Genomic DNA, 24,092 nt, shown 5'->3' with positions numbered 1-24,092 from the left:
TTATGATATTTAATGAGATTTAATTCCTGTGGTGGATACACACAGAGTCTGAGATCACTTAATGGACTTTCAATGGCAGCAGGGACACAAAAACACTTGAATAATTCTGGCTCCACCTCTTCGTTCGATCTTTTCCCACCTCCTACCCCCCCTCCCGTACGTCCTAAAATACTGCTGCTCCCAAACTTAGGGGGGCAAAGATAGCTCAGACAACAAGACGGAGCAGCGGGGCAACAGGGGTGAACGTCCAGTCGTGGAGAAAACCGTTTGCCACTTCAAAGAGATTCCTCTGAAAGGTTGGTTTGATCACCCAGCGCGCATTGAGGCAATGATCCTCCTCTCCAAGATAACATTAGTACACTTTCCGTGACTTATAAATAACGACTGCTCTCGCTTTTTACCAGATGAGAGGGAAGAGTAGGAGAACACGCATGCTGGGAGACGTCTTCCATGGAGCGTGATGGGACTTCCATGAGTTGCTGCTGGTCGGAAAATTGGCATGGAAGACGGCAGATAACCTGAGGAGGGTGAGAGAGAGAAGGAAGTTCACAAAGACGACAAGGTAGAGGAGCGAGTGAAAGGAAAGACTTTGACTTGAGAACAAGGAGGGGAGCTCCTGGAAGCCATGGATGACCCCAGGAAGGGCGGGCAGGAGGAGACGGTCAGTGAGGCTCTGGGTCATTTTCAGGCCACCTTGCAGGCGGCCGTCAGGGAGGTGCACGTGGACGTCAGCGCGTTCAAGCAGCGCATCGAGCAGAAGATCGAGGAGGTGTGCGTCAAAAATGGACCCCTGGCCGAAGCGGTGAGCCGGCTGCAGGAGGAGAACCTGCAGCTCCGGGCGAGGCTGGAGGCCCTGAGCCGCCTGGTGGAGGGGCTCTCTGGAGTGCAGATCGACCGGAGTCCCGCCGAGCTCAAGGCCAGCAGAATAGAGAATGGCCACGTGCAGGCTCAACCCAAGACCCAAGAGGAGCAGAGGGCTGTGGACAAGTCCTACCCTGCGCTCAACGAAGCGTCGGAGTCCAGTGGAGGGTCGAGCCAGAACGCTGCTGCTCCCAGCAGCACCCCAACGCTTCCTCCGTGGAGGGCACGACGACACGCTGACGCTAATGTGAGTATGTGTTCTGCAGCGTGCAGAATCAACTGTATGCATAGTGTGTAACGTAGACCAAGATCCTACTGCCTAATACACTAAAGATACTCTCCTAGGATCTGGGAGTTCATCGAACTCGACGATTGTCAAGTCATACTCTGTGTTTTTGTGCTTGCAATGATCAGTCACTCATTTAAATCTCATCATCTTCCTAACTCTGTTGGACTTCTCCATCCAAACTACATTCAAATGCAGAACAACAATTCGGGCCTTCACACACTTTTATTTTACTTCGGTGACATATGTACCTGTGCAGGGTCCAGGAACCACTGTATTTCAAGAAGGACACAAAGGCACACAGATGGAGCTAAAACTCACATTTTGCATATTCAGTCGCTGCTGTATAAAAAGTCCTTCGGTTCACGGATCCATCCATCCATCCATCCATCCATCCATCCATCCATCCATCCATCCCCCCCATCCATCAATATTCTGAACCTCTTCATCCAACTCAGAGCTGCAAGGTATCAGACTCATGGCTGATCCCAGCAGACTATGAGTGAATTCAAAATACATCTGAAGAAGTTTCCAACCCATCACCTGACAAACAGACACAATTCCACATTTATATTTACAGCAAAGAGCAGTTCAGACTCACCAGTTGGCTTGTTATTAGAGGGAAGCTGTATCATCTGAAAACTGACCCCTAAAGGATATCTAAAGAGATATCCAATGTGTTGATCCCTCCAAACCAAAGCATATTATCTAGGTTTGTACATTCGCAAATGACTCAGTGCAGTATTTCCATTCAGGGAACCTAATCCAGAATAATACCCAATTTTCAACTTATTGAATTTTAAATAGGAATAATTTCGATATAACCATTCATGCTCAATTAGCAGTTTAGATAAAACCTAAATTCTTCACATCAGAAGTTGTAACTTTTTTTCCACAGTTTTCAAGCTCACATGGTCAATGAACTGACTCCCTATTGAGGTTTCGAAAGGAATGTTTTTGTCCTCCTTTTTTACCACATTATGATAAAATCCCAAAGTGTGTGTTTTTTTTACACGCTCGATTTAATCAAGTATTGACTTAACTTCTTCCCGCTTGCTGTTAAGGAGTGTGAATAGACAACACTGCATTTTCATCATAGCAGTTCTTTTGTTTTCCCCCTGACAACGGCCTGCAGCTAAAAAAGAACCCACCAGGTTCTCCTAATCTGCAGTTCATCATCTGTAAGGTCGGAGTGTCACAGTCTCATCTGTCTATAAATACTTTTAACCACAAATCACGGCTGAAGAGTCGTCCTTCTTCACCCAATGAACACATACAACGAACACACAGATTTCGATTAAACCACACACATTCAGTGTCCAGCCCATTGTGAAGGGGAACAATGCATGGCAGTGCATCTAATCACAGAGATGTTTTCCAAAAATGGTTCCCAAATTGTGCCTTCTGGACTTGGGACAAAAACAAGGAAAATCAATGCACCTGCATGACAGCACATCCAGCTGCATATTTCACTCCTGTTTTGTCCAGCAGCGTCCCACCAGAGCGTGGTCGCAGTGCTCTGCCGGACGATGCCGCATTCGATCGAGGCGTTATCTGCAGCGACTTGCCGTGACGGCTTCTGCAGCTGTGTGTGTGTGTGTGTGTGCCGGTGGTGAGAGGGGGGAATGCTGAACAGGCACACCTGACCCTGTCCTGCAGCCTCTCTTCAGGGGGGGCTTACCTTTCCGCTTGCACTCTAGATTATCCGTCCGTATCAGGCACTCAAACAATGGATGCATGTGCGGCGCATGATCCCACCTAAATGTCACCGAGAGCCTCCAAACAGAAGCCTCGACGCTCGCCGGGGCATGGATGTGCATTCCCCAGCAGAAATGGCACGGCGGAGCAGCGTTGGCCTGTAATCCTGATCGTGTCACGCCGTTCCAGGTGTTGAAAAATAACCCGTCAGGAGATCAGAGGTTCCTGTGAGCGGAGCCCGGCCTGATCTTCACATGAGAGTATGGATCAGAGGCGGACCCCAGCTGAAACATGGGGGCTTCTGTAGTAATCTGGCACTTAATATTTTTAACCGCTGACTGCGGCGTCACGCGTTTTCTTAGTACAAACCGTAATCACTTGTCAGTTTATACTAACAACGGTCTGCAATCATTTTGTTGTAGTGTTTCCTCTAATGTTGTTTGCTTCAACCAGCATCACCACCACAAACAGATATTTACACACCTACGCCCTTTCCCTCCCCCGCCCCATGCTCTCTTTAGCTCCTGACCCTCTTTTTTTTAAAAGCAGGTCCTCCAAAGGGCACATGTATTTTTGGGCCTGTGATTTGGGAGTGTGCTGCAGTTCTTGTGAGCCTCTTTATATTTTCCACCAACTGCTGCTTCCTACCTTCTACACAAGAATCCAATCACAATATAAAACAAACAAACAAACAAAAAAAACACTTAGAATTGAATTTGTGACCTTAATTCGTGGCCTGATTTTTTTTTTTTTTCACCTCACACTGCACAGTATCTCAGCTACACTGCATCCTTTTAACTGCGTCCATGGCTCCTATCATGTGTCGTTAAGTGATGTAACTCACATGCACGCTCTTAATAGCAGGCGTATAAATAAATCCATGTCCCCTCAATCTCCCCGGAATGTGGGTTCCCAGCCAAGCCGGGTCTCAGCTCTTGTATCGGAAAGTCGAATTGCGTCTACGACCCCGTCAGATAACCCCCCTCCCGGCACACACACACACACACACACACACACCCTGAGAGGGGGCAGCCAGCTGTCCTGTCGAAGCACACGCCCTGCCAGCATTCTTCTGCACTGAAGTCACTCGGTCTTCGCCCTCCGACTCTGACGTACGCCCACAAAACCAGCACCTAAACATCTTATGCAATATCATTTTAAACTCGATATCCTGCAGTGAAACCTTAGAAGGGCTGGATGGCTTTTAATTATGCTCACAAGCAATTCCTTCACCTCCCGTCTATCAGTTTGATAGTAACACAAGCATCGAATCGCTGTGCCCGATTTCATTGTTTTGGAATTGGTCATCAATCGGCATTTGAGCAATTTATCGATTAGCGTTTAATTCACGTCCGTTTCACAGGCCAAGAAACACGTTCATGCCAATTTGGACACCGCTAAACCACTTTGCTGTTAATTATAAAATTGTAAGTATCGGGTGAGGACAGTATTGGAATCATCCAGTATTCAGTTATAATAAAAATCTTCCTGGGATCAGTGGAAAAACTTCTGTCGTCATCTGAATAACTGGCAAATCTCCTCTCGGGTTACCTCATGATGTCAGTTTAGTTACTGATACGTCCACGAGACACAAATCCACTCAACCGTCAACACCATCCGTTCAGTCCAATATAGCACATCCAGGTGGGAGACATCTTGAAGCAATTGGATCAGGGCAACTGGACTCGAACAGAAATCTTATGAGGCACTTCAACGCTACGCCCAACCTGGAGCCACTTAAAAAAGGGGTGAAACATCAGATCTCAGTGAGGCGGTTTTCCAAGTGACACTCATCAAGCAGTAAAACAAATGACTGAATTACGTCAGTCTACATTTGTGCGGGATGAATCTACGTCATACATATATAAAGTTTTCCTTTTTGAACTGAATCACTGAAATAAATAAACTTTTTTGTGATATTTTAGTTTATTGAGATGCTTTGATTTAATTGCTTCAGGACATTTCTGATTAACCCTGAACAAAGCTCCTCATGACAGCTGGAAATCAAAACTCACTCTGCAGGTATTTTTATTGTGTGTGTTTGTCGGTTTCCAATCAAAGAATGTTTGTATGTTTCTAAGAGCCACACAAAGGGATGTGGAGGTAAACTCAGCCGGGGGGGTTGAGGGGATTACTAGGGTCAGACAGCCAGACTGTGACATCCGAAAACAGCTACCAGAGAGCCCCCGCATGGCTGCGGTGCTAATCCCCCCGCCCCCCCACCCGATGATGGGTTGACTGCGACGGCTCTATTGCACGGCAGCCAGATCGCTGAATGTCTCTCGAAGGCAAAGCTGGGAGAGGGGACGAGCAGACGCCTCGGGCCGATAAACTTACGCACTATTCGAACTACTCCGGCTAACTCCCTGATTTCCAAAGCATCCATTTGGGGCTATCCTGGGACGTAAGAAGAGTGCAGCGGAAACTCTCGCAAAGGGATCGATTGCTAAATTTAAAATAGGGTCTCGGTGGGAACGTGGGTTTGTTGGCCACAGCTGTCATTGGAGGAGAAGCTGTCGGCGGTTAACAGCTGAAGATCACACATGCAAACACACAGAAACACACGGTGGAGCTCAAATTAATTTCAGCCGTCTCAACAACAAAAGAGCGTCTCACACTGAGAGCCAGTGATTCATAGGTGAGGAAAACACAAATATAGACACGGACACATCGAAATAACTGCTTTACCATCCCGAGGTGGCTATCAGTGAAGATTTAACCCACGATTCTTCTGTGGCTTTATTTTTCCTCTCTTACATCTTTAATATCAAATTTGTGGTAGATGGTTCGCCTCCCCCACACTGACCCCTGCTGCTTTCGCTTTGGGTTTCCATCAGTCATGTGGAGAGGTCTGTCATTACCCCAGACAGTGAAACGCATGCAGTATGTACCTCCAAAAATAGGCTGGTTTTTCCTGCTATATTGCTTAAATCTTCCCCACTAAGGACACTGGATGATGGATGGGCTAATAACTCTTTGGTGGTGAACTAATTTTGAGTCCAGTTTCCTCAACATCCTGCAAAAAGATGTGTTTACGGTTAATTGGGAAGTTTAACTTGCTCATAGTAGCTAATTACAGGAACTCAATTACTCCAGAGACACTTCCACTGATCCACAGGCAGAAGAGTAAAATAAATTGATGCAAACTTAGGGAAGGACAGCATCTCCTAAAGCTTACATATTAACAAGAACAATTCTATAAATCTAAGCTGGGTGTAAACCACCTGTCCCTCAAATAACTCTGTGTGATGTTCGAGAAGAGCAGGCAGTGTCAGTCCAACAGAAATGAAAGATAAAATTTTGATTCCTGAGACGCTAAAGCTCGTTTTTCAGCTCTGCAGCATGTAGCAGCTTAATAAACATTTTTAACTGGTTCTTCTTTCAGCATCTGAAACAAAAGGAAACCAGGATGTCGTCTTAGTTTTGTGTCTCACTGCTCCTTTTGCCAGGCAGAAGCTCTGCAGATCTTTTTTGTTTTATAGGAAAAATCTAAGTTTCGTATAATTAACTTCTACATATACATATGTTTTTATGTTTTTATCCATGTCTTCACTGAACAGGGTTCAGAGAAAAACACTGCCACGGCTGCTCCGGACACTCTCAAACAGCAAGGTAGGTTTTACTCTCAGTCCGTTGAAGGCAGTGGATCGATGGATCTCAACCTGGACTTTTTTGCCCTCAGAAAACATAACAGCAGGCCCTGACGTCGCTCCAGCTGCTGCTCCAGAGTACCACCAGCCTCTGAGCCCCAAACTGACCTCTGAGCCTCCAGCCGCTGAAGCTCTCAGAGCGCCCGGTCAGTCCATGACAGAAAGCATCATTCTGAATGTATCTAGTGATACTGCTGCTGAATTTTTAAAGTCAACTTTTCTCTTCCTGCAATTTGTTTTATGAGCATAGCACAGTTAAGTGTTTTCCGAAAATGATGGAATGTTTTTCTTCCAGACCAGGACGACCTGGGACTTCTTACCAAGCCTCACCTTCCCCTCACTGCCATGATGAAACCCAGCGGTGACGCTCCAGCTCGCCCTCAGTCTGCTGCAGCGGCGGCCAGAGCAACACGGGAGCCTCCAGTCAAACCTGCGGAGCCTCCGGCCAAATCTGGTGAGCCGAATGTATTCATGTCCTCTGATTGTGTGAATTTTGCAAGACCATTTTCAACCTTTATCTGTGCAAACAAGGGCGGCCATCATTTGTCACCATCATCGTATTATGAGACTTTTAAAGCTCCTCCCTTGAGATTTAGAAGAATATCAGAATAAAATATGCAAATATACAATGCTGTGTGATGTGCTGTGGCGTAAACAAATGTATCAATAACATAACAAAATATCTGGTGTAGAAAAAGACAGTATTCATTCTGAGAGGGTTTTAACAACCAGTAATGTAATTCTTTTTGGTCACTTTCAGTATAATAAAGTCCATAATCTGACAACTGTTCAATACTGTAATAAGATTTTTGATCCATTATTGTTTGTGATAAAATAAAATGTTGCAAAATCCTTTATAAATGTAATAAGTGCAGGCAGTAATGTAATAATGCAGAAATCAGCGTTCGACAACAGACTTGTTCCTGAGTCGATTTCTCACTCAGATCTTCTCGGTTGTAGATGCTGGTGGGCCTCAGGCACATCTTCCCGTCTCTGCAGTGACGACGAAGCAGAGTTCGGACGCCGCGCTTTCTGCAGCAGCAGCTCCCAAAGCTGTAGCGGAGCCAGCAGAATATCCTTTCATGAGAGGTCAGCTTTGTGTGTGTGCCACACGCGAACAGATGCTGCAGATTATCAGGATGCATTTATTAGACATGACTCTCGGAAATTCTTGAGAGGCATTAATTTACTTTTTTAATCATTTTTCCCTAGAAAAAGTTTATTTGTTGCTTTAAATAGAAATGCAATGTGAAATGTGAACAATCCAGATTCACCTCTTATATTCTATGTATTGATTCATTTTATTTCAGCCATTTAAAACACATACATTTGGCATTTAAGATTGAGAGAGCTGTATTGGAGTACGCACTGTTAGCTCCGCTGTTCTGTGTGTTTTTGTGCAGGTGCGTCTGGAACGAAGGAGCAGCCGGGCTCGCTGCCCCACCTCCCCCTCACAGCTCTGACCAAGAGCAGCTCCGAGGGTCCCGCTGCCCCCAAACCTGACCCGAGTGCCCCCGCAGCCCCGGCTCCCTCAGGGCCGGACTCACAGGCAGTCAAACGAGGCGAATATCCATTTCGACGCGGTGCGTACCTCTGAACCTTTAGAGGTTTTCCTTCACAGGTTTATCAAATTAAACCGACAAAGTTTGTGTTGATTTCTTCGTTCTTTAGACACTGGTGAGCCGAAGCCCCAGTTGCCTCTTTCTGCGATCAGCAAACCGAACACAGAGTCACCCCCAGCTGCACCAGCTCAGCCTTCCATTATTTCCACATCGCAGGATCCCACAGTAAAACCTGGGGAGTATCCCTTCAAACGGGGTTCGTACAAAGAATCTGAGTGCTATTCATGGCTTTTTGTATTTTTATTTTTCTCATCTGTTTGTTTGTCTCGTGTAATCAATACAGTTCCAGTGTTGAAGACTCCCAGTCCCAGCCTGAAGAGAAGCGTGAGCTTTCCTCAGTCTGCAGGTACGAATCCATAAACTCTTGGTAGATTAGCTGTACTCTTCATACAGCAGTTACCAGAGTGGGTTTGAAGCAGAATTGTCATAAGCTCTCGTTTTGGAGAAATTGTCAAAATCAAAGTTGCCAATGGCCAATAAAGAATGTTCCTGAATGTTTTTTTTCTATCAACAGAAAAGTTGCTTCCCTCGAAATCGATCATCAAATCAGGATTCTCACCGAGTTTGGAGAAGTAAGTTTTGATGATAAACTTTTTGTAGCATAAACGTCCTGAAGGATGATGGTGAGATAAAGATGCTGTGGTCAGAAATCTTTTGCATTTCCAGCTATTGATCCATCCATCAAGTTGTATTTGAATTCAGGTTGTTTGAGCCAATTGGATTTGATCACGGATGATCACATCCTTAGAGACACTTGCAGACAATTTAGATAATAATTTATTCATTTCATTTTTTACTGTTTCCCCTCAGAAAAGCAAGCAAACCGGGAGGAGTCGAGTTCAAACAGGACCTGATGAAGTCTCAGACACTTCCTCGCTCCAACGGGGCTCAAGCCAAACGGGCCATGTTCGAACGAATGAACTCTGAACCCCTAAAGTAAGCAGTGCATTCAAAATATCTCCTTTAAAGCGTTGTCGGTGATCTTACCGACTTGAGCTGAGTGATCATTTTAATTTGTCTGGAACAGGCCGAAGGACTCCAAACCCAAACTGAAACGCTCGCAGAGTTTTGGAGTGTCGAGTGCCAGCGGTATCAAGCAGATTCTCCTGGAGTGGTGCCGCTCAAAAACCATCGGATATCAGGTGTGATGAGATGTTCTTTCATAGCTCGCATTAAGATACGTTTATTGGCAGTCTGGATCTGCCAGCTGTAACAACTTATTTTTGTGCTGATCCAGATTCGAGAATAATAAACATAAACTTAAATTCCAAAAGTTACATTGAATTAACAAATGACAATTATACAACGCAGAATAAGGAAGGAAGAGGGGCAGTGTGGAAAGGAATAAAAAAAGACAGGAAGGGAGGATGGAACCAAGGCAATGATGGAGAAATACATAGAAACCTAAATGCAGGTTGTAAATGTATTATGAATTGAGAATCTTTTAATGCTTGGACAAAAGAAACAAATAGAAAAGATTAAAAAGAAAAAATAATAACAGGACAAACAACATCAATCTTTAGAGGGACATCTACAAATGTCACGTCTTATAAATGATCCTTCAGTGATTAATAAACTCATGTTGCTTAGCAACGGCGTAATTGATGATACTTTCCACACTTTTTCCCAGAGGCCATCTCATGTGACTTTCTGGCACTTCTCATTTAAAACCTGCACTCATTTGGAAAGGAGAGCTGGTTTCACGGTGATATTTCTCATCTTTCTACTCAGAACATAGACATCCAGAACTTCTCGTCCAGCTGGAGCGACGGGATGGCCTTCTGCGCCCTGGTCCACTCTTTCTTCCCCCTGGAGTTCGATTACAACGCCCTGAACCCCTCGAACCGCAAGCACAACCTACAGCTGGCCTTCACCACCGCAGAGTAAGACGGCCGGCATGGGCGCCGTGAGGGGCGCCGTGAAACCCAATCAGAGCGGCACTAAATCGGGCTAACGATGTGGCGATGGCGTCGGGTCTCAGAGAAAGAACAGTACGCTCTGAGCTTTCCCCTGTGCAGTTTGCATGTTCCCCCTGTGCTTGCGGAACTAATCTGTGCCTGTCGGTGTAAACATCAGTCCATGCAAAATTAAGCATTTGCACTCGAATTGTTGTGTAAACAGGGCCTTAATTTGATTATTTTATCATGTATAAACTCAAAAGTAAAGATTTTGTGCTGAGCTTTGAGTTTACATTGTTGAGGAAATGAGTATTAAATAAATGTTTTTGTGTCTCAGGGAGCAGGCCGACTGCCTGCGGCTGATCGAGGTGGACGACATGCTGGAGATGGGCGACAAGCCGGACCCCATGTGCGTGTTTACATACGTGCAGTCCCTGTACAACCACCTGAAGAAGTTTGAGTAACTCTGTATCAGAGTAGTTTACAAAGTCTAGATGCTGTTAACCAATGCGTGTTGTGAGCGTTTTGAATGAAAGAGCCAGGAAGTAGCCTCCAAACAAACAGGAAACCACAATCCTCACGTCACACTGCTGATTTATTTTTAACATACGCATGCAGTCACTCGTATCTGATGGAGTCGTTGTGGACTTTTACTACTTAAAATGCTAATTATGATGTGTATTGTGATGGTGCTGTTTTTATTATGTGGAGTTTTTTTGTGAAGTTCTTGAATGTAAGACAATGTGGAAATAAAACAGTAGAAAACTGACCAGTTTGTGTGCAACAACTTTGCATCTAATGTCTTAGAGAGCTGTTGAGTCAATGCAATATTGTAAATAATTTAAGTGTGCTGAAATCCATCGATCAAATGTTATTTATATCAAAACTTCCATGCAGCTTGGTTCAATTCAGTGCACTTTGTGCGATGGAAAGAAAACATAAAATATGAGAAAAGAGCAGAAGAAGGGTTATTTTAAAGGTGAGCTTGGTGATTATTAGAATTGGAAGTCAAGAAAAACATTTTTATGGAGACAACAATACAAGATAAAATCTTAAAATGACATAAAAGAAAAAAGATTGGACATGAAATATGATATACTCTGAAAAGTAGTTTGAAGCTTTTTCTTTGTCAAGAGTCAAAGTGTAAATTATGCAGTGAATATAGGGCTATAAGATTCAAGAGGACAGACTGTACAGTGTCATCTACTGGTACAACCAACACACTACACACACCACTCATTTCACAATTTATGCACAAACTCTATCTCCTCTTCCTATAAATGCATGAATAAATTATTACAATTTATTACTTAATTAGAAATAAACTGCTACAGGCTGTTTTCATTATTCCTGTTTTCTGCCGATGCTGAGTTTCGTAAAAAGGATTTGGATAGGGTACTGGTAACAACAAATATCTCTATAAAATAGATAAATAAAATTAATATTTGGATAAATCTTTTTGGATACCTTTTATTCAAAATTCCAATTAGATTGAAATTAGTCATTTTTATTGCAGATGGAATTGTTTTATCAGTCTTTCCCCACACATTCATAACACAAATTAAAAGAAAAGACCTTAGTTTTTATGGAATATTCATAGTAATAGTTTGAGAAACTTTACATTTTACCATGCATAACTTACTTCGGTAATAATAAAAATACTGAAATATCTAATTTTATGTTTATAAATAGAAACTATCAGGAAGATCTATTTTTGAATAATGGGAAAATTGGAATTCTCCAGGTTTTTTTATTTTTTTTTTTTTAGATGTTAACGACAATAGACTGAAACGGAATGGTGTATCAATTTTCCAAATAATACTCAGACACAAGAAAATAATTTTGGTTGAATGCTATTTTTAATCTTTCTACGCTTCTGCTCCATGAATGTGTATTTTTTGTTCCTGGGATTGCGGCAGAATTCCGACGTTTTTGGAGAACCTGAACGCACCGCTTCCCATTGACCAGGCATCCCTTCCGGTAGATGAGGTCAACTTTTCCCCAGATCCGCCATTTCAGTCCCGGAGTTTCTTGTTGCACATTACTTTTCTGGGCTTTTCCTGCGGTTTTAGCACTTGTTCGGCGCACAGTTTCTAACTTGTGCAGCAGCGACTGCTCAGCTGACACCCCCGCCTCGACGTTACCGCTGGAAGTTGTTGAAGTCGCTGGCGTTTCGGCGGGTTTTTTTCTCCGGCGACGGTGTCAGTCAACCAAAGTTTTTGTATGAGTTGCGGATAGGGAGAGGCGAAGGGGAAAAGGCCTCAAGCCTCGGACGGGATTTCTCACAGCCATGGCCGGTAATTTTGATGCCGAAGACCGTGCAAGCTGGTACTGGGGCAGATTGAGCCGTCAGGAGGCGGTTTCTCTCTTGCAGGGCCAGCGGCACGGTGTTTTCCTGGTGCGGGACTCTATCACCAGCCCCGGAGACTACGTGCTGTCCGTCTCAGAGAACTCCAAAGTGTCCCATTATATAATCAACAGCATCAGTAACAACCGGCAATCTGGCACAGGTAACGATTTAATCACTCTTCTCCCGGTCGGATCATGTATTGAACTCCAGCAACTTGATTACTTTCATCCATCATATGTAGTATTTTCATTTTAAGTCAGCTTTGCTACGATTTAGCCCCGGTCCGTCCCACTCTCCAGAAGCCATGCCAGACTCCCTTTAGAAATCTTGTGTTTTAACGAGACAGTCAAAAAATTTGTCAATTCTCATGCGGTTTGTCACACTTTCTGACTTATTTTTGCTATTTGATGGCATACTTTTAAAACGGTGTGTTTGTAAAACTCTAAAACCGCCTCTATGCTCAAGAAAAATTAAACTTTAATCCTGTTTCATTCTGCTTTGCTATGAGCAGAGGCACGTCCCACTCCTGATAAGCTACACCAGCCTCCGTTTCACTAATATCTAATTTAACAATAAAAAGGTCAGTATGCAAAATACACCAAATGTTTGCCCTATTTTCTCTTATTTTCAGTTATTTAAATCATACGGCATGTACGAGACAATAATATCTTCTCTTGGGTAAATGTTAACTTTTTGTAGGTATAATTCTTGTCTGCTCGGATTTAACCTGAACCCTCTTCTTTATCATTTTTTTAAATATTATTATTTTTTTAACACAAAGCATGCATGACCTTTGAAAATCTTCGTAGCAACATATTTGTCTATTTTCCTGTTAGCGTGTGCGCTACACAGCGAGCTACACCGTACCCCCGCTGAAAAACACATAATTTACCAGGATCACCGTAGATCAACTTGTAAGATCTGAATTTGTCGCTCAAGTTTCTCATTTTCAGTGTAAGGAAGGATGCTTAAGATTGTGGCATGTGTGTGATTTGGAAATGTTCACTAAATTGGAGAAAAATAATGACCTTTGCACGTGGTTTGTGGAGCCTGCTACCGCCCACCTCTCGACACTACTGTGTTGGACTGTGACCTGCCAGTGATTTAGTTTAATAGACACTTTTATTTAGAACCCTACTAAGCGGTGTTTTTTCGTCAATTTTAATTAAACAAGGCTGATTATAACAATTAAAAATGCTTTTACTGTAGACACTTTAAGTTTGCAATTATTAAATCGTCCTGTGTGGTCAGCATGCTGCTTGAATGTTGTTTTTGTTAGTCTTTGCAGGCATACATCTAATAACAAGTCCACAGTCTGCTCCACCAGGGTTGATTTTCACATTTTCCTCACAATTTCTTATGTCTACATAAATTAAATTCCAGCAACTTATACTGTATTTATCTTGATGGAAGCCCAAACAGAAAAAACTTTATTCAAATCAAGCACACAATCCCATTTATAATGCAACTCAAACAATGTTGAATATGTTTGATGTACCAACTGAAACTGATACTATGCTTTTTGCAATAATTGAGGTGAGAGCAAGCAATCACCAATCAGCATGAAGTCATATAGAACTGGTATGGAACTGCAGATGATGAAAGTACCTTTCCTGGCAGAGGGGTGTGGTGGTGCTTTGTCCCGTTTGGCAGCAGAACGGTGGCTCAGCGGCACCGAGGTGGGCTTCGGCTGCTGCTGCTTCTTCTGCAGGAGTGTTGAATTAAACTGGGCAGGTCCCACCGTCACAACTGGGGGATGATGACTGGTCAGATTGGCATTTCAGGAATGTCTGTGATCCAGCCCTGCTGCACTCAGGTCTGCTGCTCTGCTTCTTGCATAATTTCTGTCCTTTGTGGGCTTTTCTTGCATTGGGCAATTTTTATTTTTTTTCTATCTCTGTCTTCCTGTTGTAAATAGACAGCTGTGTTATTGCACTCCGCTAGAGATTAAGTGCAGTAAGATTTACACAACTGTAATTAAATTTCTTCACATTTCAATCAGATAAGTGCTTCATGAACAGGTTTGTGGTTTTACTTCAGGTACAACAAAAATCAAGCAGATGTTGTAAATTCAACTTTGTTTTATAAAGTGTTGCTTCTGCGAGTGACATGTATTGAAAATAATACATCCTGTAGAGATTTTTATCAGTTATCTTTTTTTAGATTTCTGGTTTTATTGGGCTGTGAAGGACACCACAACCAGGGCCACTTTGTCACATTTTTCAAATCTTTGCATTAACGTTGGGCCATTCATTTGTTAATGAATTTCAATAATCAAGCCTCCCAAACCAGAAGTTATGATCAGAAGTCCTCACTGAGTAGTTCAGCCCTGACATGCTGCTTGAGTTCCATTCGTTTTTACTAAGAGTTGTTTTGTTAGTATTTTATTTGTACTTCCAGAAAATTGAATTACACCGTACTGTGCAAAAGTTATTTATGCTGGAGTGGGAGGCAAGCTCCAACCACACTTACTAAACCGATGCGTTAATAGTTTATTTCTGAATGCAAATTCCATAAGCAGGAGAGAAGTCAGTATTGGGTGTGATGGGCTGGTTCACTTTATTCAGTCTCTTCATTTAAACACAGATGGATTTGATCATTTTCAAAATCAGAGATCGATGCAAGCTGCAGGGTTTCTTGGTTGTGGGCCTCGAGGGACGATGTCCTGCAACAGATCTTATTCTAATGTTGCTATCATGATCAAGCTTGTGGTGCGGGGAGGCGGCAGTGATGAGCCATCATTGCAATCAAGTGTGTTGCAACTGGGAGAAGACCTTTAGACCTGAACCTGTCAGGCCTGACTGCAGACCGCGGCCCTGCAGCCTCACTTCCAAGACCTGTTGTTGTACGTAACACTGAAGGTAGTTCTCTCAGTATGTTTACATGACACTTCTTAACATTTTAGTACTAAAGTTGAACTAACACACCCAGATAATACCACAGGTCGTCAGTGTTGTGCGCATGTGCTGCAGCTTTGTGCCAAACCATGACACGGGGAATCAAACTGCAGCATGTACAATATACAGGAGCTCAAACGACAAGTTGACTGCTGACTGTAACCTCATCAGAAAGCTGGATACAGAGACAATAGTTTGTTTAGTTGTGGTTTGTGAGGTGAGCCACAGTTGGCCCAGTTCGGCTGAAGCAGTGCTTTTCTCAACCTGTGGCGTGATTCCAAGAGTGAATCAATTTCTCCTGTGTGTGTGTATACCAGAACAAAGACAATAGTGCATGTGAAGAAAAATAGTGCAATAAATCAAATGCCTTCCTGCTGGTATTTTTAGATGGATTAGTATTAATATGTTCCACCAGCCTAAAACTTTTTGAACATTGTTGTGCATGTGGAAGGTGTTTTTGTATATTTTCAACAATTTATTGCATCTTCAGTGGTGTTGACCGTGCAACACAAATAAAGCTTGATGGATTGAAACTTCAATGCTCTTTCAGTGCCTGATACCCCTTGCGATATCGCCATAGTGGAAAATTCTGTTGCAGGTCTATTTTTGATTCAATTTTTACGTCAGTCCAGACGGGGTTATCACCTTTTAGCGCCTTCATTGGTGTAGAGACACAGGTTTAGCACCTATAGTTGTCGCTGCTGATTTGTTCAGGGTCTGCTCTGCCTCAGCAGGTAGTCACCCGGGATCGGCTCCAGCGCCTCGCAACCCTGAATTAGATAAAGTGGTTTTGAAGATGGATGGATGGAGTTGTCGGTGCTTTCCCACTGGACTCCAGCTTACCTCCTGCTTGTTGTATCACTGATCAAGTTGAATGTTCACAGTTAAATGAGCCCCCAGGCCAGCAGGAAATGCAGTTGATTTTCTTTATAGTGGTCTCAGTTTGAAATCTGAGCAGCGAGAGCATTGAATGTGGGCTTAGTTTGATGGGAATACTGCAATTGCATGATGAAAAGGTTCATGAAATCTAAAACGCACCGTTTCATGGGGTATTTGAACACATCTAATGTCAGTCTTTACAGTTTTTTTCTTCAACACATTAACAGTCGTTTCTCTCCAGGTTTGGCTCCTCCACGGTTTCGGATCGGAGATCAGGAGTTTGACGCGCTGCCAAACCTGCTGGAGTTCTATAAGATCCACTATCTGGACACCACTACTCTCATAGAACCTACAAGTAAGGCTAAGCACGCGGGCTTCGTCAGCTCCACCGCTGCGGGGGCGCCCCAGTCCGACGAGGCAGAGTTTGTCCGGGCGCTGTTTGACTTCCCCGGGAACGATGAAGAGGACCTGCCGTTCCATAAAGGCGACATCCTGCGTGTGCTGGAGAAGCCCGAGGAGCAGTGGTGGAACGCGGCCAACCAGGATGGCCGGGTCGGGATGATTCCGGTTCCCTACGTGGAGAAATACCGGCCCGCCTCGCCCACCGCTGCCGGTCTGGGTCCCGCCGCTGTGGGGACTGTACAGGGGGGACATGTTGGTGGGGTAGCAGGCAACCCAGATGGAACAGGGGCCCCTCAGGCCAACCCGCTAGGAGACCCGGGCCAGTACGCTCAGCCTGTGGTCAACACTCAGCTTCCCAACCTACAGAATGGGCCCGTCTATGCTCGAGCCATTCAGAAGAGGGTGCCCAACGCTTACGACAAGACGGCTCTGGCTCTGGAGGTAGTAATCTCTCTCATCATTCATTCTCTCTCAAGGCTCGCTCTCTGTTCCCTGTGAACCTCTTTCGCCTCTCTGTTTCCTCTTTCTGGGTCTGAGCTGAGGCAGCGTGGATTGTCCTGATTTTCATAATGGCTTACTCATGCATGTGAGCATACACACAAAGTGTCTTTGCAAATGCGAGCTGACAGCGCACATGAGGACATGCACAGTGGAGATGGCTCTTTACAGAGGGATGTACACCGATCTTTTACAATAGCCTCTCTTTATGTATACACTGTGGCTCTGTGGATTGATTGTCAGTCTTACATTGTATATTCACTGCCCCTCTGGCCCACTTAAACAAAACTCGTTTTTGTAGCTGTCTTGGCACAGATAAATAAACAGATTAGCAAATGAAATGCAAACAGCGACCAAGGTTAATCGGCAGTTTGACATCATCTGGTTTGTCCTGGCTCCTCACATCATCCTCTGATCAGCTGAAATCAAGAGCAGCGTCACATTGTATGAGCGGCGCCTTTTGAAGGATGTAATCGACAAAAGTGTGGCCATTGCACCCTGCATATTACACTACGGCCAAGCCAAGAATAAGATTTGTTTACGTTTTGCAGCAGCAATCTTGAAAAGAGAACAGGAATTAGTTGTGGCGATGGTGATTTGAATTTCAACATAACCATCGATAACATTTTCCACACATTTGGGGTGACTGATCCACCTGGGCTGGAGAACGCCTGGGCTGGAGTAGTGACTGATATTCCTGGGCTGTCAGCTGCTGGCTCTCATGGCCCGGCCGGGTTTACTCCACTCCTCTCAACAAATGCAGATGCCATCTCTGTGTTTAAATTAACCCGAGTGGAAGGTGACGTGAGATGAAGCAGACTGGAAGATGTTGTGCTGTGTTTATACACCTTTGCTGTTCTTAAAATGAGTCACAGATTTGCGGGAGCCTGCCCAAGTATAGACTGTTAGAAAACCCCAACAATATACGGAGGTCCCCAAGTGAAGACACTGTTTTTAGTCAGATGCTAAAATGACAAATTGCATAAATTGTTAGATTGTTGAAATCTGGTACCATTTGCTGGAACACAAAAATATTGATGCTCCTTTTAAAAAAAGAAAACTGTTATTCATACAAAGAAGTTGATAAAAGTATACCATTGATTTCCAAAGTCAGTTTGCAGGGAAACTTTTTATGCATAATATTTAGTTGCTGCTCAACACTGTTGTGCACTTATAACCCTCAGCATAGACGGGAAGGAAGGGAGATACCGGAGTTAAGTTTAAAAAAAAAAAAAAAAGGTTTTGTAACAATAGCCAATGTTTGGATTTCTTCTTGACTTTCTTTTATTAACTTTTTACAGCGATCAAGTGCACTTGAGGCGCGGTCTGTTAAATCACCTGGTCTTAACCACAACACCTAGAAAATTTCATAGCTGCCATTAAAAAGACTGCAAATACCCAGTAAAATTAAGATCAAGCATTTAAAAGGAATACATCATTCATCTCCAGGTTTGTGATTGAAAGCTTGTCTTTTCAAATAGTTTTGGCATTGCCTTCTTTTTTATTGCTCATTGGAGAAGAAGATGAGGGAGCTACTGTGAGATATTTCTATAAAAACCTGAAAAGAGGAAAAACTGTCACACAGGCAGTGCAAACTTAAATCCTCCTGTTTCTTCATCCGGACAAAAATAGATGTGAACCTCTCCGACTAGCTGCTACTCCAGCTTCTGTTTTCACAGAAAATGATCAATGTCACTCGCAGCTGATGGTTAAAATAGCCCCCCCAGAGGAAACTTACCTCTTCTGGGTTTGATGTCAGGGTGAATGAATGAAGAGCAACAAATGGCAGGTCACAGTGATTACCTGCTAAAGGTTGCCGAGTGTCATGAGGACAAATGGAAACAGCCGGCTCAAATTCGATGCCGAGCAGTTTTGATGCTTTGCAGCTGTAAAAACGAAGGTGGGTCACTCAATTCTGTGTCAATACTCCCTTTTCTGCAGGCTATCAATAGCTTTGATTTCGCTGCGCAGGGTTTGGTAGAGCAGAAAGAGGAAGTGTGTTTGTGTTTTTAACCCTGGCTTCTCTGGCCACCTGACAGGTGGGCGACATGGTGAAAGTGACCAAGATCAACGTGAACGGCCAGTGGGAAGGCGAGTGCAAAGGCAAGCGGGGCCACTTCCCCTTCACCCACGTCCGACTGTTGGAACAGCACCACCCGGACGACGAGAGCTGAGAAGCACCGCCGGCCCCCCCCTGCACACCTGGAACCGACGTCGTCGTCGTCTCAGCCGGAGAGGAAAAGAAAAGGTTCACACAAGCACACGGTTTACGAGCAAAACTGGCCGCTCCCTCCAGACGCTGCCGATGCCAAATGGGCGGCTCTGCCTGCGGCCATTTTTATGGCCGTCAGTCATACTAAGCGTTTACACTAAGGTCACTCTGATATCGGTCTGCCTGTCTCTGGTTTTCCTCTTAAGTCTCCCCCTTCCTCTCACATCTGCACAGTTTCCACTTGAAGATGAAACAACTTATCAGAATCATGTTGAAAAGATCAAAACAGGGTGGTGAACACAGGTTATCTCCCTGGAAAAGCACCAATGTCACACTTTGACCTCAATGAGTCAAACAGGAGAAGAAAACCTCTTCCTGTAGTGTCAGAGGTGTAAAGATGTTCATCTTTGCTGCGTTCACACCCGTCTTTTTCATTTCCTGTGTTGGTATGCAGGCAGAACAACTGCAATGAGGCTGCTTGGAAAGGAAGAATTGTCAACATCAGCTGTGTATTAATATAATTTGGAAACCATCACAGTCTAATTATTTCTGCTTGAGCTGAGCTGCTGGTGTCCTGGCTCACAGTCGGGGTTTGGAAACAAACCTGTCGGTTTACAGTTGCGTGCCTGAAATCACTGTGACGAGGTTACGCCTATTAAATTTGGTCTTGGCAATGAGGAACTGACTTGTTGGTGTTTAATAGTTTAGCGATTCTGCACAAATCAATAAAACCTGCCAGCCCCAAAACATTTTGATCAACTGAATACAAATCAAAGACGTCAAGCGGGAAAGTAAATGGTTCAAACTTCTATTCCTGCGACATGTTGGTTTCAAACAGCGCGTTGACCGATATCGGGTGAGCCCTAGTTTACATACCTCAAGCCCAGTATTTGAAGTCAACAGCACGCATCCCGCAGCAGAGTCGGCCCACTGTTCCCTTCCCGTCGCTACCCGCCGCATTTCATTCACACAGCAGGAGGAGGGAGGAGAAGCCCGTGGCATGCGGCGTCCGCAGCTTCTCTCACAGAAGCCATGGATCAGTGAGTTTTTGCTGTGACGGACTGTGAAACCATTAAACACTTTATCCGTTGCCCGGCGGAGAGAGGCGCTCCTCCTCACAGACGATTTCACCCCGTTACATCCCACACTACAAACCAAGCCCCCCCCCCCCCCCCCTTTTCTTTTGTATAAAAAGTGGAAAATATTATAATAGAATTGACTATATATATACAAACACACCTTACATGCTAAATACTGTAAACAAGTTTTCCTTTCTTTGGACTTTGTGTGTCACACCCTTTTGTTTTCTCCGTGTTCTTCTTGTCAAACACATCGCGGATGACTTGAAATGCAGCAGTGTGAAAAGAACAAAAACGAGCTTCCTCTTACTCACCGAGGAGCGATCAATCCCCCCGAGGCTGCGTTCCGAGATGAGAGGAGGAAAGGTTGAGGGATTTTATTTTTGGGCTTGTTTTCATATTCTCATTTTGAGATGCTTTCAAGATAAAATCCCCTTCGAATGCCCAGTTATTGCATTTTTAAAGAAGTATGGTCAGTTTATGCCCACTCTTGAGCCGTGAATGATATCCGCTCTTGCCCCTTTGTTTCATCTTGGCTTTTTCATGATTGAATACATGTGAAGCTTTTAACACACTGAGAATCATAAAGTGTACCTAAACCACAAACTGTTACTGTCGGATTTGTTCTTTGAACTTGACACCATTTTACAACATCCTGCTTGAGAATCTGTTCTTTATTTTCCCCCTTTTTCTTCAAGTCGCCCAGAGAAAGCAGCAGCAGCTTTGCTGAGTTTCTCGATATAATCTCCGTTACTCCGGGTAAGCTGGCGAGCATTAATTAGGTGTCTTGAAACTGGTTGTAAAGTGGCAGCGACACTGATAAAACACTGTTTTTGTGAGATAAAAAATCCTCCTGTGGTCCTAATCTGACTGTTGGTTAATTACAAATAGTACCTTATCATCACTGAGTCGGAAGCTCATTTATCATCCGTTTTATTGTGTAATAATGCGTTAAGTGCTCCTTCATGATTCCAGTGCCTATCTGAAGTAGTGTGAACCCCCCCCCCCCGTCGCAGACCTTGAGTAGTGGGAACTGAAGGCGTTGTCCAGGACGCCCAAGGACACGGAACACGGAAGCACTGCCATCAGGAAAGGAATTCCCACTCTGAAAACCTGTAATTTGTAATTCTCCGTTGTATTATGAAGTATTTACACCCTTCTAGTTGAAGAATCTTGCCATGCCTGCCAAAGTTGAAGCCTTTTCCCACACCCCATGTGTTTTGGAGAGTTTTTCTTGAGAATCGATGGAATCAAATAGAACTGAAGCAAAATTTGATTTGGTCTTTTAATCAGAGTGGCTGTGGATGATGACAAGAATCGATGTCTGTATTATAGATGAGGTTGAAAGCTCTTCTCCTTTTCTGTTGCTTCAAAATGGCCCCAGATTTGATCAAGCTAACATTTTGAGTGGAACTTATTTTTCTTTTAAGAAAAATCAACGATACAATTTCCTGATCTGTGTATCTCCTATGAATTTCATGCATCACACACCAGATGGTCAGTCGTGCAACAGTCTTGAGTTTACATTGTGTAGAATTTCCCTCCATTTATTTTATTTACATGCAAATTTTACAAAAAAATATTTTTGTACTCTTCATTACTGCCATATTTTTATCAGAATTTTGAGCCACACAGTCTGTATAGCCCTGTGTATATTGTAGTAATAAAAAAAAATATATGCAATATTCCAAAATCTCCATCTTCCACAAGTCTTTGCTCAAGAAATGTTTGTGAAAAGTCCACTTAACACTAAAGTGATTGACAACGGTCTTAATATTTATAGTGTGCTGCTGCAGATGTGTGTTGAAATTCAAAGCATTGTGCCTGATGGGTTTTATGCATTAAAAGATCGTTTTGGGGGAATCCTAAAATATTCAATGTGTCATTTGTAATGAATTCAGCAACATTGATAAGATTGAAATGAAAACAGAACCTTGCTGCACCGGTGTGTTGAGGTGCCACTTGATTTGTGTGTTTGTGTTGTAATTCCTGGTAAGTGATATTTGGGCATTGTGTTCGGATGAACAGAACTCGATCTGCGTCGGCCTTTTCTCGAGGGAAGCAACGCTTTTGATAAAAGAAGATTCTTTACTCCACTGTGCTTACAGCAGTCACACAGACTGATGACTACTCATTGTACTTTTCTTTTGAGACACCACTGATAATCCCACAATATGCACCTTATCTCCTCTACGGCTCAAGAAAGTCTCGGCATGCCAAATAATGTTTTACCCTCTTTTTTTTTTTCCTCGTTTCCATCACAGTAATGATAATTTTACCTTTGTGCCATTTCACACAGACTTGAAGAGGATCCGAACAAGCAAAAATAGGATTTTTTTTTTTTAAGAGATTGTAAAATGTGTTATGAAAGCATATTATTTTCAAGATAAATTACCGTTTTATTTTCTGTAGCATGTAATGTGTTTAATATACCTAGTCAATAAAACTATACCAAATTGTAAGATGTGCTGTCCAGTTATTTTGTCTAAAGTTAAGAAAGGGATGAATATATGAACACGTTCTCTAGAGAGACGGATGGTCAGATTGTTGTTTATGATTTGGAGCTTCTTTTTTTTTTTTTGTCTCTGCAAATTTTCTGGGTCTCTTTGAACCTTAATTAAACAAAGCACAGAATTAATTTGTTCCAGCATTAAAGCACAAACTCGGATAACAAGACATAAGTCTGAGGATGATCCATCGACACGGACCAACTGCTTTTGGTAAGATAAAGGATTACTAAATTAACCTAGAGCGTGGTGAGAAAGGACTGTCACACAGTTTGTGACACAATATATCCTGATCAGCAGTATTGGAGGGTTTAAATAGGTCCAGCATGAGGACAACGGCAAACTGTGTGTGAAGCCATCATTAAGAACTTCTGTGTGCTGTTCTTCCTGAAACCGGATTGATTGACAGCAAATTGTATGAGCTGAGATCACCAACTTTTCCAAATGTCAAACATAACATCAACTACATTCAAAAATATGATGCACTGGTTCTGCTATTTTATCTGTGGAGTAAAACTGAGGAGGCGTAAATATTCTCAGGCAGATATGTACGTCTCATATCAAGTTTGTTAGTCTCATTGTACTTGTTTGAATATCATGTGCAAATAAATCACATTTGTTTGCAGTTATGACATTAATCACTATAAAATACATGGTTCAAGCAGAGTAGACCCAACATGATGCACAATCCAATCCATGAAATAAGTGGATGGAAACAAAATGGTTAACTTAACGTTTTAAAATTTAAATATATTGACCAATTCAGTAACTTATATGTGTGGAACTCTAATGATAAATTACATGATCCTCAATCACATGTGTTTGGAGACTGAGGAAAAAGTCCAAACTCCACTCGTAAAAGTTCTCTATTCAAACCAATGACATTCTTGTTTGGTTTGAGCGCCACAGTGGAACCCCCATAAAACAGCACTATGTGAGAAAAATTTACAGCACAGTATTTAAAGGATTGTCATGGGTTTCAAAGGGTAGTGTTCTTCTGTTGGGGATTACCAGAGCTTCAGAGAAACATCATGAAGTATAGAGGTCAGGAGGATGACTTTCCTGGACGTCTGTTTTTCTGTCAATCTGGGAAAGAGATTCATAGTAATAATAAAGTTAGAGTTTGAAACCGTTATTTAATTACAATATACTTATTCAGTTGTCTGTATGAGATTCGCCTTCATTTGGTAAAGTGATTCTTCTCACTGCATTAGAGGCTTCAACCCACCTCAGGGCAGGGGTGTCAAACATAA

General features: G+C 43.1%; 2 protein-coding genes across 2 annotated transcripts; both read left to right on the top strand.

The window, feature by feature from the left end:
* The first annotated feature begins 196 nt into the window (after positions 1-196).
* On the top strand, positions 197-10,758 carry LOC115395546 (smoothelin-like protein 2). The gene is made up of 14 exons (XM_030101122.1): positions 197-296; positions 405-1,108; positions 6,406-6,457; positions 6,528-6,641; positions 6,791-6,949; positions 7,456-7,584; positions 7,899-8,078; positions 8,167-8,313; positions 8,401-8,463; positions 8,632-8,689; positions 8,928-9,053; positions 9,145-9,259; positions 9,849-10,000; positions 10,353-10,758. The coding sequence occupies exons 2-14, from the start codon at positions 626-628 to the stop codon at positions 10,477-10,479; spliced, it is 1,905 nt and encodes a 634-aa protein (XP_029956982.1). The 5' UTR covers positions 197-296; positions 405-625; the 3' UTR covers positions 10,480-10,758.
* A 1,267-nt stretch (positions 10,759-12,025) lies between these two features.
* On the top strand, positions 12,026-22,794 carry LOC115395585 (adapter molecule crk-like). Its single transcript, XM_030101179.1, has 3 exons — positions 12,026-12,525; positions 16,383-16,984; positions 19,081-22,794. The coding sequence occupies exons 1-3, from the start codon at positions 12,306-12,308 to the stop codon at positions 19,213-19,215; spliced, it is 957 nt and encodes a 318-aa protein (XP_029957039.1). The 5' UTR covers positions 12,026-12,305; the 3' UTR covers positions 19,216-22,794.
* Positions 22,795-24,092: the final 1,298 nt, after the last annotated feature.

Source organism: Salarias fasciatus, chromosome 10, assembly GCF_902148845.1.
Source record: "Salarias fasciatus chromosome 10, fSalaFa1.1, whole genome shotgun sequence".
Classification (NCBI taxonomy): Eukaryota; Metazoa; Chordata; class Actinopteri; order Blenniiformes; family Blenniidae; genus Salarias; species Salarias fasciatus.
Note: the sequence above shows the minus strand (reverse complement) of the source record. Positions and strands in the feature narration are given on the sequence as shown.

What these genes read in the sequence shown, in the direction of transcription:
- LOC115395546 (XM_030101122.1), top strand. Translation starts at nt 626, where the DNA reads ATGGATGACCCCAGGAAGGGCGGGCAGGAGGAGACGGTCAGTGAGGCT. An exon ending in AGAATATCCTTTCATGAGAG is followed by an intron (nt 7,585 to 7,898) that starts GTCAGCTTTGTG and finishes GTTTTTGTGCAG; the next exon opens with GTGCGTCTGGAACGAAGGAG. An exon ending in GGAGTATCCCTTCAAACGGG is followed by an intron (nt 8,314 to 8,400) that starts GTTCGTACAAAG and finishes TAATCAATACAG; the next exon opens with TTCCAGTGTTGAAGACTCCC.
- LOC115395585 (XM_030101179.1), top strand. Translation starts at nt 12,306, where the DNA reads ATGGCCGGTAATTTTGATGCCGAAGACCGTGCAAGCTGGTACTGGGGC. An exon ending in CAACCGGCAATCTGGCACAG is followed by an intron (nt 12,526 to 16,382) that starts GTAACGATTTAA and finishes GTTTCTCTCCAG; the next exon opens with GTTTGGCTCCTCCACGGTTT. An exon ending in AGACGGCTCTGGCTCTGGAG is followed by an intron (nt 16,985 to 19,080) that starts GTAGTAATCTCT and finishes GCCACCTGACAG; the next exon opens with GTGGGCGACATGGTGAAAGT.